The sequence below is a fragment of the Caloenas nicobarica genome, chromosome 3, assembly GCF_036013445.1.
Source record: "Caloenas nicobarica isolate bCalNic1 chromosome 3, bCalNic1.hap1, whole genome shotgun sequence".
NCBI classification, from domain to species: Eukaryota; Metazoa; Chordata; class Aves; order Columbiformes; family Columbidae; genus Caloenas; species Caloenas nicobarica.
The window spans coordinates 61,200,906-61,215,716 of NC_088247.1; the positions used below are offsets into that span (position 1 = coordinate 61,200,906).

General features: G+C 38.9%; 1 protein-coding gene across 1 annotated transcript in view; it reads right to left on the reverse strand.

Moving 5' to 3' along the window:
• Window positions 1-14,811, reverse strand: part of MAP3K5 (mitogen-activated protein kinase kinase kinase 5) — a 105,529-nt gene that overhangs the window by 43,471 nt on the left and 47,247 nt on the right. The window contains 3 exon segments of the mRNA XM_065631237.1: window positions 682-841; window positions 7,011-7,123; window positions 11,925-12,095. Of these exon segments, the coding sequence (XP_065487309.1) occupies window positions 682-841; window positions 7,011-7,123; window positions 11,925-12,095 (444 nt within the window).

The window sequence follows — 14,811 nt, forward strand, 5'->3', positions numbered from 1 at the left end:
CCACCTCTAAACCATGCCCCTTAGAACTTCATCTATGCATCTTTTAAGCACCACCAGGGATGGTGACTCCACCACTTCCCTGGGCAGTTTGTTCCAATGCCTGACAATCCTTTTCGTGAATAATTTTTTCCTATTATAATATCCAATCTAAACCTCCCCTGGCGTAACTTGAGGCCATTTCCTCTTGTCCTATCACTTGCTACTTGGGAGACCAGACCAACACCCTCCATGCTACAACCTCCTTTCAGATAGCTGTAGAGAGCAATAAGGTCTCCCCTCAGCCTCCTTTTCTCCAGGCTAATGCCACTACCACTTCTCTTCAGCAATGTCACCACTGAAGTACAGCGCCCACAAACAACCCCTCCTTTCCACCTTGCCCTCAGAAGAGCCTGGAGCTATTGGTGAATCTGCCCTGCTCAGATATCAAATTAAAGACCCACATCAAATGAATTCCTGAATAAGGGCAAAAGGGGAAAAAGAGTCCCTTGTCTGGGTAAAAGTTCAGTGAAACAATACAGACAGCAAAATCTGTTAAACAAAAAACAAACAAAACACAAACAAACAGAAAAAACACACACAAAACCAATCTCCTTTCAGCTAAATACAATGCTGAAAGTGAAAGCTGAAGGGGTCCAATGTTTTAATATATAGTAATGTATGTGATCTCATTTATCATCTTACCATGCTGGTGCCTTTAGCTTAAACAGCTTTTCTGAAGCCTGGATCACTCTTATGTGGTCATTAGCCAACATACTGGCCCCCAAGAAAGATCCCACTTCCCAATAGCTCTGCAGTTTCTCCAGGCTCCCCTTTTTACCAAGCAGGCTGCTGATCTTTACTCCTGTAGTAAAAAGAATAATAGGTCACAGGAATGTATCAATGCAGTTTTAAAGTAACAATTTCCCTGACTTGAAATCTATTTATTGCTTGAATTACTGTAGCCTCTCCATTTCAATGAAGTAAGACAGAAATCATACTTACCAGTTAATGTGATATGCCTTCCAAACACCCTAAGCAGTAGCAGATTTTTTTTCCCCTCCCCCTCTTCCTAAAGGCTTTCTCAAGAAAGGAACTTTAAGACATCACTGTCAGGACAAGGCCACAGTCATACTACCTATATTCTTGCATGGACCTCATCTGTAAAGGTAAATTGGGGCCTTAGGCTACACAACATAGCTGCAAAAACTTAACAGATGCTGAATGAGGCACCTATTATGTTTTTTTCTGCTTTGTTTGTTTGACTTACAAGCCCCAAGCCCCAAACTTACCTTTATAGACAAGGTCCCATGCAGAAGGAACAGATGATCCACTGGGCTTCTTCCAGCAGTGATGTTCTTTTAATTGCCGCAAGTCCTACCCCAATGAAAGACATCTATTAATATTCATAAGTCCCTCAGCAACTCAAGATTATGGAGATCCTCAGGTTTTATTTTGACTTGCTAAGTTTTTCAAGAGCTACGAGTTTCCCTGTGGCCTTCAGGATGATTTTTGGCTATGAATATGTAGCAGCTAATATGAAATAACATGAGATAGGCTACACTATCCCCCTCAAATAAGACAATCTGCAGCTTACAAGACAAGCCTCTTCACCACCAGAGCCTTTTATTCACTTTTCCCTACATTACTCCACTATGACAGTTTCCCTCCCACATCGCCTTCAGTTGTCCTTGATGCTAAGGCTGAGTATTCATAAGAATTTCAATGCAACTGTTGATCTTCATTTTTTCCTTAACTTTCCTTATGCAGCTAGCAGACTAAACTTCATGCTGGAAGCAGCAATAAGTCTTATTAAAATGGATCTCTTTACATTAATTCTATAGACTGAAATGTAGCTAATCTTGTTTCCTCATGTTGTTCACACTATGTTATCAACAGACAATTGTTTTTAAAATGATAAATTGTATCCAAGTGGTCTATAGCCTCACATCTATATTGCACACTTTGTGCTCTCTTGCTAACAGGAAATTGTCATGCTTGAGTAACATACAGAACAAAATAACACTTAAATCATATAAAAACATTATTTGTTCACTTCTTGTGAAAGAAGTTTCTTCAGTTATTCCTGAAGAGAAAAAAAATGCAATAGATTTTACAAAATATCTCAGATCTACCCGAGACATGATGTAATGTACATCACTTCCATAATTCCACAACATAGTGCAGTGACCAACTCTATGTATTAGGTGGCTGCAAAAGTAATTGCAGTTTTTGCATTTTTGAAATTTGCTGTTTGATATTGGATACATTCTTATAATAAATAAATGTGGTTATGTTATACATCATTTTAATGCACTTTTCTCCCTTTTTTTTTTTTGCTGCTGACTTATTACTTGCTGTGTATATTTATTTTAGACCATGGAAATGATGCCAGACAACAAGCCAATTTGAGCAATTTTCTTATTCAAGTTCAAAATGGGTCATAAAGCAGCAGAGACAGCTCACAACAACCACCACACATTTGGCCCAGGAACTACTAATGAATGTAAAGTGCAGTGGTGGTTCCAGAAGTTTTGCGAAGGAGACGAGAGCCTTGAAGGTGAGTAACACAGTGGCCAGCCATCCACAGCTGACAACGACCAATGGAGAGCAATCAAAGCTGATCCTCTTAAAACTACACCAGAAGTTGCCAAAGAACTCCATGTTGACCATTCTACGGTCGTTCAGCATTTGAAGCAAATTGGAAAGGTGAAAAAGCTTGATAAGTGGGTGCCTGATGAGCTGATCGGAAACTAAAACAATTGGCTTTTTGAAGTGCCGTCTTTTCTTCTATGCAACAACAATGAACCATTTCTTGATCGGATTGTGACGTGCAACAAAAAGTGGATTTTACACGACAACCAGTGATGACCAGCTCAGCAGCTGGACTGAGAAGAACCTCCAAAGCAAATCCCAGAGCCAAACTTGCACCAAACAAAGGTCATGGTCACTGTTTGGCGGTCTGCCGCCGGTCTGATCCACTACAGCTTTCTGAATCCTGGTGAAACCATGACATCTGAGAAGGATGCTCAGCAAATCAATGAGATGCACCAAAAACCGCAACACCTGCAGCCAGCATCCATCAAGAGAGAAAGGGCCTAATTCTTCACCACCACAATGCCTGACCGCATGTTGCACAACCCCCACTTCAAAAGTGGAATGAATTGGGCAGTGAAGTTTTGCCTCATCCGCCATGTTCACCTGACCTCTTGCTAACCGACTGCCACTTCTTCACAAGTATCTTGACAACTTTTTGTAGGGAAAATGCTTCCACAACCAGCAGGATGCAGAAAATGCTTTCCAAGAGTTCGTTGAATCCCAAAGCATGGATTTTTAAGCTAACAAGAATAACCAAACTTATTTCTCATTGGCAAAACTGTGTTGGTTGTAATGGTTCCTATTTTGATTAATAAAGATGTGTTTGAGCCTAGTTATAATGATTTAAAATCCACAGTCCAAAACTGCAATTACTTTTGCACCAACCTAAAATCTCAGCTCTGCAGGGCTTTAAGCCAGGGTGCTAGATACACGTACATTGCCAAGAGACCACTTGAGGATGTACACCTACACTTGTCCATGTAGGATAGGAAGAGGAAATTTATGTTAAGTCTGTTCAACTTCAGTTGGGTTCTAGAAACCAAAACCTACACACTACCCACATAACACAGTAAACAGAAAAAATTAATCTCTCCCTGGATCCTAGAGCAACAGTAACAGTCTCTCACCAATCTTTTTCCTAAGAAAGATGAGGTACTTAGTGCTAAAACTCATTCTAGTTTGCTGACCTTCCTCTACAAAGCTCATCTACAACTTATTTATCCTTGAAAGGCAAGTTGGAAAAATGCAGTTGTAGTGTGGAGACATTAGCCACAGGTTCAAAAGACTGTAACTCTAATTTATAGAGGTGGATATTTTTGTCTTATTTTGCTTTCCAGTAGGTTTTGGTCTTTTTCAGGGGGCGAGGGAAGGAAAAAACACCTTTCTGCGCAAACATGCAAAGTGAATACCTTCATGAATTTCACTCTGAGTTTGTGATCTCCTTAAGTAATTTCTCTTCTCCAGTTTATTTTAATTTCACCATCTTTAAAAGTTTTTTGAGAGTATAAGAAAATCCAGGTAAACACAAGACATTCTCTCCTTCCCTGATAAATTTGGTATTCACAGAGGAGAAAAAAAAAAAGGAGCAGGTGAATTCCAGCACATTTTATCAAAAATATTTTGCCTTAAAAATAAATAAGCCAAAATAGAGGAATCATTAATGCCAGAAAAGCCACTGTTTTTATAATGCAAAGAATATATCCACAGCTTGTGACAAAAATAAGATACAGTAAGTAGATATTACCAGTTAAATATTACCATGAAGGCTTTATAAATGAACTGTTTTCCTAGCTCAAATATTGATAGAACAATTCATATTATAGGATGGTCTGTGTGTCAAAGTTGCACAGCCTGCAGAGATCACTACTGTCAATGCAAAGCACTGCATTTTTGTTTTGGTCTCAAAGTTCTCCAATTTTGTAGAGTTAAGAAAACAATACTATTCAGAAAAATAGAAGGAATTTCATCAATGCTTCATATGAGCATTTAGTTGTGAGCTATTGTCTGACAAGTAGAGGTAGGAAATTTTGCAAGGCAAATTTTCTGATCTGATGCAGGTTGATAAAAATTCTCTCAGACACTGAATTTATTATTAGTTTTACTTGAGTTATTACATTATTGCCAATGTAATCAGATATGCATCTTTTAATTACAGCCTCATTCACCCTCTGAAGTGCTGTTAGGGACCATATCCTTCCTTAGCCTTTCCCAACCTATCAATATTATTTCCATATAACCTGGACTGAACTTAACCAGCTGGCTCTGGTCTCTCTCCTCATCTTCCACCAGAAGCCCGACTTCCTCTAATTTCTATGTGCTACAGATAATGCTAAAAGCACTGCCAGGCAAATCTAACTACTGCTACCAAATGGTCTTATATACACAGATCTAAACAACAGGTGACATCCAAAGAATGATACACATGTAAGACAGAAGAAAAATCAAAACATTTTCCCACACAGTCTCTCTGGTTTTACTTAGTTTTGTTTAAAACATTAACATTAGCACAAGGCAAAGAAAATGCTAAGCTATCCTCAGAACCTAGCACAACTCCAGCCAGCTGACAAACCTCATTGTATTTGCAGTGACCACAGTATTGTCAATGAGAAACCAATGACACACAGAGTCTATATTATATATCTATTTGAAAACTTGTTCCAAAGTACCTAAGTCAGTCCGAGGCAATATTTTCACAATATTTCCCATAACAAAATAAGGAAGATAAACACTAACAAATAACAAGAGGGGCTGCTATATCAAAGGTTTTCAGCAGACACCAGGTAAATGTTTACATAAGAGGGAGGCACACCAATAGCTCACAAAAGAAACTTTCCACCAAATAGCTGCTGGATATTTCTCCACTAAATCATTCATCGGCCATGGATGGAGCCTTAAATAATAAGGAACCTTAATTTCTTTAACCTTCTCCATACAAACAATAGGGAAAACCAACATTAGACTGACTCAAGAGAAGATACCAGACACCTGATCCCTACAAATGACGCCCAGATTTCAGCAGTACAATTAATTTGTCCAAATCCAGTTGGCCGTAGCCGGTGTGCAATTTAGGAGTTTCTTTAAAGCACAGGGATTCAAATTAAACTACACAATAAACATAGCCCAGGTTTGCTAAACTTAAATTTAAAATTAGGCCAGCTAAGTAGAAAGCAAGACATTTTTACCTCCTACAGTGGCACAAGAATTTGAATTTCAGTGTAGGAGAGGAGAATATTCTATCCAACCCAAAAAGCAAAATCTCACCCACTCACAGAAGGGCAAACACAGTAGTTGGGACAACTCTAAGCAGCCTATCGCATCCAAACGAACACCTTCATTCACACCAGAGAATTTCAATTTCATTTCCTTTATCTACGTGAAAGTAACCATCTCACTCTGAGCTTCACACTCAAAAAAACTTCTGTATCTAGAAAATTACTTCCAGACACACAGTGCACACCTAACTTCTAAACTAGAGCAGTGGCTGGTTACAGATACATGCTGTGAAGTGAAGAACCTGGTTTCTTTCTCACTTGATAACCTCCTCAGGAGACAGAAGGATGAAAATACTGTACAATGAGTCAAGAAATATATGAATTTATGGAGAAGAATGCCAGTTGCAAAGGATATGTTAGTACATATTACAAAATCCAGTCCTTTCTCCCATACATTCCTTGAAAGTATTAGTGATTAATCTTGGCTTAATGCTCTCCTCAAATCCCGCAAAATCACAAACAAAATGGACACTTCAGTTCTTCCTTCTTAAAAAGACAGATTTTACAGGGAGGGTGGTGAGATATTGGACTGGGTTGCCCAGAGAAGTTGTGAATGCCCCATAATTGGAAGTGTTCAAGTCCAGGTTGAGCAACCTGATCTAGTTGAAGATGTCCCTGCTCACAGCAGGGAGGTTGGCCTAGACAATCTTTAAAGGTCCCTTCCAACCCAAACCATTGTGTGATTCAGTGATTCTATGAATACAACATTCAGAAAATGTCAAAGAAAGCAGCTGAAACATTCTTCTCTCAGCTCACCCCAAGCTCAAGTCAAGTGCATCTTCCTCACTGTTAGGATGGACTTTGTCCATATTTCCTACAGTTCTACAGGGGGGTTGGTTTATTTGTTTTAAGGAATGCTAGCTGGAACTGGATTCTGCCTTCAGGTGTTCCTGTTTCACACAAATGATGCCATTGCAAAGAAGGGATGTTGGTTTTCACTAAGCTCTGGTAACCAGTTAAGACCTTGAAACTGGAACCAGGTCTTCATGACAGCACTCACCTGCAATCAGGTGGGATCAGTGGTGGGAGGGGAGACCATCTTAAATATTCACATGCTTGCTATCAAAGCATTCATATACAACCATCAGATTTTACTGTGATAGTGGGTGGTGTCGCACTTTCACTAGAATGTGATTTCCCTGTGAATTTGCAAGCTATAATTACCAACTTTCCGCAGCTCAAAAGAAGTATCGAAGCAATGTCCAGCTGCCAGGAGGAGTACTGCATAATTAATTCCTGACTGTAAAGTTGGCTCCGACTCAAATGCCTTCTTGAACCTAGAAAAAACAAGTGTACGAGTTTACTTTCTAAATAATGTGATCTAATAGGAACATAATTATACTTTTAGGTACTTTAAGTGCTTATCTCCTGTTTACACAGCAAGAATCCATGGAAGCAAAAATATTTTACTGTTTTCCACACATGCTTTGTGGTTATTTTTAGAGGTCCGTTATTTATACATCCTCCTCCCATTTCCTTTCCCCTCACACAACAAGCATAGACCCTATTTATCCATTCCAGCAAAGTTATAGTATCTTACTAGATCAAAAAACACCAAACCAAAACACCACCACGAGCTTGTGAGAGACCTGTTTTACAGTTATAGTTATTAATAAGCTCACTAATTTACTCTTAAATACATGAATTTTCACTGACTTGAAACCTTAGATTTGCTTGTGGATCTGCTACAGTGACATACAAGCATTTCAAAATGCATAAGCAGAAAAGCAAGTGATGCAAGAACATATTTTGCATTTAGCTACAGTTTCAGCTACTTCAAATTTTATTCCTTACTGGCTGTCTCATTGACATTGTCCTTATGAGTCTATACACACAAAAAAGGACTATACAAGATTGTATTCTCCTCAAGAGGAATGGCCATGGTATTCACCTAGCCTAAATCTTGTCTTAAAAGAAGCTGAGGAGCTTCACACAGAGCACACACTATCCTCATGCTTGCAATGCAAGTTGTGGTGACAACAGCAAGAGCAAATCTACAGCACTTTGAACTTGTTCTACAGAATAAGAACATATTTGGTTGCATACATGTATATACACATACACACATGCCTCTGGTAAGGAAGACACAAGACTGTGTGAGTTAATGAGCACAGGAGATTCAGTCAACACAACTCAGGTACAGTAAAAGCAATGGAGTTTTAAATTAGTTTCAAAAGAATGGGAAAAATACAAACAAATGGATTATCTTAAAGTTCAGCAGGTTGTGAGATTCATACATAAGAAGGGAAAGAAAAATAATCTATGCAAAAACGAAGAATTTGGATTCCCGACCACACTTCGATATGTAAGTAAAGCTAAGGCATTTTAATCCTAGCAGGCCAAAAATATGGCTGTTTTTAAATTTTTCTTGTAATTTTCTTCATTGTTTTCCCTGCTCTAATTATTCAGGACTTTGTATCCTTTAACATAAGCTGTGTTTTCTAAATCTGCAAGACAGGCTCCTCTTCAGTCTGCCACGTGCATACTCTTTCTATACTCCAGTTGCCCACCTCACTAGACTAGAGTCTAGTTCTTTAAAAAAAAAAAAACAACACTATGATGAGCAAAGTAGTCTCATTTTCTTCTTTTCTTTCATTGTCTGCCTTTCCTCTTCTACTGTGAGTTACAACAAAACAGGAAAGTATCTGAAAAATATTTTTGCTCACTTAAAAAAACTAAACCACCCACAATTAAAAAAACCAAAAAACCAAAAACCACACCCACAAAACCCCATAAAACCCCACCAACCAAGCAGGACAACACACTCATTGATTCTGAGCATATACAGCTAGAAGAGACCTCTTAGCTGGTATAATCTGTTTGGAGACATTGTGATGCTGGGAGCTGGATTCTCTTTTATTTTTTTTTTACCCAGAGAAATTCATGCTGTAACCCTCATGCAGTATCAGGAAAACAAGAGATAAAAGATTGACAGAGGAAGAAAAAAACCCCTTGAAAATAAGTATGTTTGTTCCAATACAAGAGACTCTGTATTTTCACTTTTTTATTTTGCCCAAAAATGCCTAGTTTATGGCATGACTATCAAAATTTCTCTAGTCTTTGGACAGATACATAGAAAACTTCAAAATTTAAAGACTAAAATAAGCATCTCTCATGCGTATCAACAGGCAGGCACATTTGTGCTGTAAACAATGTTAATCATACAGGCAAAGGAGGTGGAGATGGGCATAAGTTTGCAAAACAGTTACTGCTTGCAGAAGTAATCCGTGAAACAGCCCCCAAAAAAACCTTTCTTAAATATGTTATCACAGAGGCACCACCAGCACTGCTGATATGCTCAGTTTTGGCTGGTGATGAGTCCATTTGACCTGGCTGGAACCAGTCGTATCCAACATAGGGCAGCTCCTGGTCTCTCCCCACAGATGCCACCCCTTCAGTCCCTTGCCATCAAGACCTCGCCACTTACTCCCAGCAGACCAGAAGGAATATCCTGGGAATTCCTGTTCCTGGCTTCTGCCTTTTCATTCTAACTCGCTTCCAAATCTCCCTACCCCACAGCAGAAACTCAGCTTTCTGCTGATCTTTACATGCTACACCAAGAAATAATAGCATCTTGGACCTATGTGGTCCTATTTACCGCTCCTAAACAATTATGAATAAAAGTGTAATTTTATATTTGGTGCGATCCTGCGCTGTCATTCTTAAGCCTTATATCTCCATAGCTCATATAGCAAAGATTTACAGACAAAAAATCCCTGTCATAATTAATTCTGAATAAATTAAATTGCTTGGTTTCCCAAGCAAATCACAAGTCACTTCTGTTGACTGAACCAATTTAAATTCAACTGGTACAATTGCTGTACATTGTCATGCCCCAAATAGCACTGGAGGAACCCACACAGTACAGCAGAAAGGCAGGAAAGTTTAAAAGTCTGCCTATAAAGCAGAGGCTGGCTTAGCTGATGCAATTATAAATGCCATAAAGAAATCAAAAGCTGACATTTGGGAAAATGTTGCAGTGCAGACACTGAATTAGGGAGGTAGCAGTGAAAAATATTTGAATAAAGACTTGATGGCTTGGGTAAGTCTGATTTACACTGTCAGTATGCAACAAGAAAGTGATAGTTAATAACTAATCTTTCATTTCTTATCTCATATTTATATGAAATGATGTCTTTTATTCTGCTTTTCAATTGTCAGGAAAGCATACCGACTGCCTATTTCCTTCTCCCCCCTTTTTTGGGGGGGAAGTGGAGGGAATAGATCAAAGTACCTGCACACACCTTCGCCTGTGGTGGCCTGCAGCAGCACTAGGGTAGGCCTGCTCCTTCCCAAGAGCCTTTCACTGGGCTATGAGTCAACTCTTCAGCCACGTCAACCCTGCTGTATGACTAACACTAGAATTCAAATCAATATCCAGCATCAAGCACAAACCAAAAGCAACCGTCCCATGCGGTACAGCATCCAGCCGAACTTCAGCTTGACTTGAGGGAGACGACCCTGTTCTAGGGCGGCAGGAGCACAGAGCAGCCTGTACAGAGTCTCACTTGCCAGAGACTTCAGGGGTGATTTTGGGGTGGCTGGTCAGCATCCCACCCCCCTGCAGGAGCTGTCAGCTGCTGTGCCCTCCCAAGCTGGTCTGCCTCACTGCAATCACTTCCCCTCATTCAAGCGTATGAATATCAAGATTGCTACGATGAATCTCCTAAGTGTGTTAAAGTAGCTACGTAAAATGTCCTAGAAGTAATTACCACTATTACACATATCATTCTTAGTTCAACTCAGTTTGAAAATCTCCAAGTGTATCTCTTCATAAGGCACTATGAATAAGGAAAAAGCAACAGCAAAAGTAATGTCTATTTATTCTGTTTAGCCTGTGATAATGCCTAGTATTTGTACACAAGATAACAGTTCTCTTTTTATATAAGTTCATGACTTTTTTTTTTTTAAAACAGCATCTTGAAAGTTTGCTACAGGTCTTGCCTTAGAGGAAACAAAATTTTTCTTTAATCCAAAATTATGAAGGCAGAACCATGACAATATGCTGCATTCCTCTTACTTCAACATCTTTAAAAAAAATCCAGTAAGCATTGCAAAACTGTAAAGCATGACCAGCAATTATAAACTGTACTTGTATTCTGAGGCCATAAATGGTAAGTGATCACATCTTTTACCAAAGACAGTTCTAATCTTAAGTTTACTGAAAACAAGTGATAAATGAAGAGAGAAGAAAGCTTTCTATTCTAAGCAATTACTTCAACAGGCAGCTGATGAGCACAAGACCAGAACTAGGATCTGATGTGCAGGATACATAAACAGAGATTGTCTGTACCCTCATCTGAATCATAATGGAGAAAAGCAGCTCATCCTGACAGAAGTCTAGGATGGTGTCCAGTGCCTCCATTTCAAGTACATTGCTTTTGGAAATTAAAACCCAGATGGATGAGAGACAAAAACTATTTTTTTAACCTATTCCACATAACAGCATTTTGGTGCATTTCAAAAGCAATAGAAAACATGATACTTGCCTCTATAATTAAGGTAAGAATTTGCCTAGACTATTGTGTGCTTCTTCGACTATCAACAGTATTGTAGTCCACTGTAACATGCACATATTATATGGTGATGGGGTGATAAAACTTTTGCCATCATAAGTTTGGAACACCTACATGGCTTGTGAGCATGGAAGCCAAAAAAAAAGATAGAATGGTACATCCTAAACATCAGTGCAGAGTTAAATCTCAGCACCTTTAAGCCTAGCTAGCTAATATCTACCACATTAGAGATACACCAGTTGATTCACACTGATTATTGTCTGGCCTAGATTCCTAAGAATCATATTGTAAGGTATAGTAAGAATAATATAGAGGAGGAAAATACACTCTGGTGAGAGCTACCTAAACTTCCAAATCTGAGGCACTTAAAGAACTTCGCAGATCCAGATTTGTGAACAGTATAAATCTCTCATTCTCAACAAATATGTGAAAGTTAGAAGATTCAGTGGATCCCTTAAGAAAACCAAATATTTGGAACAAAAACCAGCTGAAATATCTTCTTGTTTAAGGAGTATTTTCCCAAAGCTAACAAAAGGACAGAGGTCAGGAAAATGGTACTCACCAGAATGTCCCTTTGTCTCTGCTTTCTATATCTATGAACCCAGATTCCAAAAACATGTCCTTGTAAATTCGACCAACCAGGCAGTACATATCTGAAGCTACTTGGTCTTCCTGTTCTACCAGAGGAATCATAATTTCTAGAGCTTTCTGTCTGTCTCCAGGCAGATTCCGCCTATTAAAAAATAAAAATTCTGATTAAAAAAAACCCACAACACAATAAAGTTAACAAGAAATACTTATTTCATGATCACGTTTGGATATATATGATTGACTTCATCCATGTAAAATGTACACAATGGACTACATTATACATAGACTTTCCCCCAACTTTCTTCCTTTTTTTCCTCTCTCTTATCATGGGACACCTTTATGAAAGCCCCCAAACATGTTTTTTCTCTCTCTCTCATGAAGCATCAGCCAGAGCAAAGCACTGACAGCAGCAACATGAGCCTCAAGAGCAATTTAGAAAGATCATGTATTACTTTCTGACACAATTAAAAGATACGAACCTAGGTTTCATATCTAATATTTGTTTCATAGTAATTCATGCGTTAAAGGAAATAAAGATTCCATTTTGTGTTTGTGAGGTTTTTTTATATATACACATTTTGAATGTGAAGCAAAAAGAAACAAAAAAGCACAAACCAGACTGAATTCCCATGATAGAAAAGATTAAGAAGTGAAGCCAATAAGGTAGTATTAACAGAAGTACTTCAGACAAATAAACCACACAACTGCAAGCATTAGACACTTCCTGGTGACTCAGACTTTGGATAGATACATCATTCAGTATCAAGAGATTAGGATTTTTTACTTATTTGTGTACTGAACAAGCAAATGACTCCTTTTTCAGAAAAAAAAAATCTACTCTTCAGTGGTTTGGGGAAAGTAATATATTCTTTTGGAGAAATTGCTTGTAATATTTGAGTGACTACAACTTGAGTCGGGGGGGAATACATAAAAGTGGGGTTTTTATCTGTCTTGCAAGCTTCGCATTGAAGAAGCTTGCAAGAGAAAGCTACCTCAGAAAGAAAAAACCAACACATCAAAAGCCACAGCCACCTTAAAACAGATACTACTTGACCAGAGGTTTAGTAGTGGACTCTTTTCTTCCTTCTACAAGAACATATCAAAGTTTTGATGCATCTACACAGGCAGCATCAATGTCAAACCTTTGAGATCAGAGCCTGTGTACTCTATGAGATACCTGATCTTGTGAGCTCTGAGCTCATGTATGCAGCTTCAGAAGGAAGTGATGTGGAAGAAAAGGTTTAAATCAAGGAGAATGAGTAACAGAGGAAGAACAAGTACTTGCATCATAACAAAAAATAATTAAGAAAACAGAGCAGAGGCAGTTGTTTGAGCAGACAGGATAAACTGCTTTCCTGAGGAAGAAAAAAAAAAAAAAGGCTCTGCAAGTCTGGGCCAACCTCTATTGATGTCTTAGCCTAGTAAGAAAGATAAACAAAACCAAGTGCCCTCTCTTGCCAACCTTCAGACCAATCAAATTCCACCAAATTAGGAAAAGCCAACTCAGCCTACAGAGCTGCAGTAGGCTCCTCCAGAACTTCTAGAGGGGCACAGCAAGGCTGGGGTACTTATTTAAGACAGACAAGTGCTCCCAGTCCCAGGGAGACAAATCAAGTGCTCCTGGTAGACCAAATAAGAGCCCTTCAGATCTGTGCTATTTTGGTTCCCCTGCCAACTGATCCCAGTTGTTGAAGGTTTGCTGCCTTTTGTTTTCTCTTCTCATATTGATCACTCAAGTAAAGCAACAATGGGAAGTCTGCAGCTTCTTTACTTTTTTCAGTTGACTTTCATTACAGAAGGGCGATTTTCAGAATGGAGTTTCAGGTAGATAGTTAATACAAGATGCGGAAGAGTTACCACTAATCCAGATCAAATCAACCGCTAGCTGAACTTAATGAGAACAAAACCAGTAAGACACAGCAGTGTTTTGCGCTACAAGCCTTTTACACTTTGCTGATCTCCAGAGACAGAGGTCCCTACTTTTCCTTCCTTCCATCAGCAATGTCCTCACACACTTGATCTAGGTCAGACTAATCCTGACTAATTGAGCTGCTCTATCCTTCCGTACTAGTGACCTGGATTAGAAGCAGCAGGGACAGCTTCTTCCACAGCAAACACTCAGCTGCGCAGAGTATTCCAGACCTGTCTCAGCTCAGGAAACACCCTCTATATTCCCCAAAAGGTGAAAGCTACAATTACCTCAAGTAATACCTCCTTGGCATATGCCAAAGCATGAACATTTTCATGGCTGTCATGGATTCCAGTTAAATTCACACTCTTGAGAAGAGAGGGAGAGAAAAATCTGATCTGAACTCCTTTGGAGGTACCACGCAGACCTTTCATATGCCAGTACTCTCAAAGGCTACATCTTACAGTCATATCTATGAAAAACAGGTCTTTCAGTCTACAGGAAGTCCCAACAGAACCAACATAGTGTAAGAATCTGCCTGAAAAGTTTATACTGTGGTTTTGTAGGTTTTTTCTAGTGCCCCAGTGAACCAGGCAAGTCCTGTTTTCAAAGGCAACTTTGTTTTAGAAAATGGTGACCTTGGGGTCTAAATAACCTGTTAAAACTCCAAGATACACCTAGTGACTTTTGTGAAGGCTGTGTAGAAGAGGCAGATACATGCTGGATTATTTCATTTGCAAAGGTCCACATATGCAAAACAGGAACAAAAAGGGCACTGTATTTATACCTTCATCTATCTGGTAAAAAAGAGCAAGAAAGGACCTGGACATTTTATTCAGGCAAAATGATGGCAGATAGCTCATCTTGATTTTTTTGTTTGGTTTATTTGTTTTAAAAAACAGGTTGTTATTTTTCAATTAATTACTTGTGATATATTTTTTTGACATCA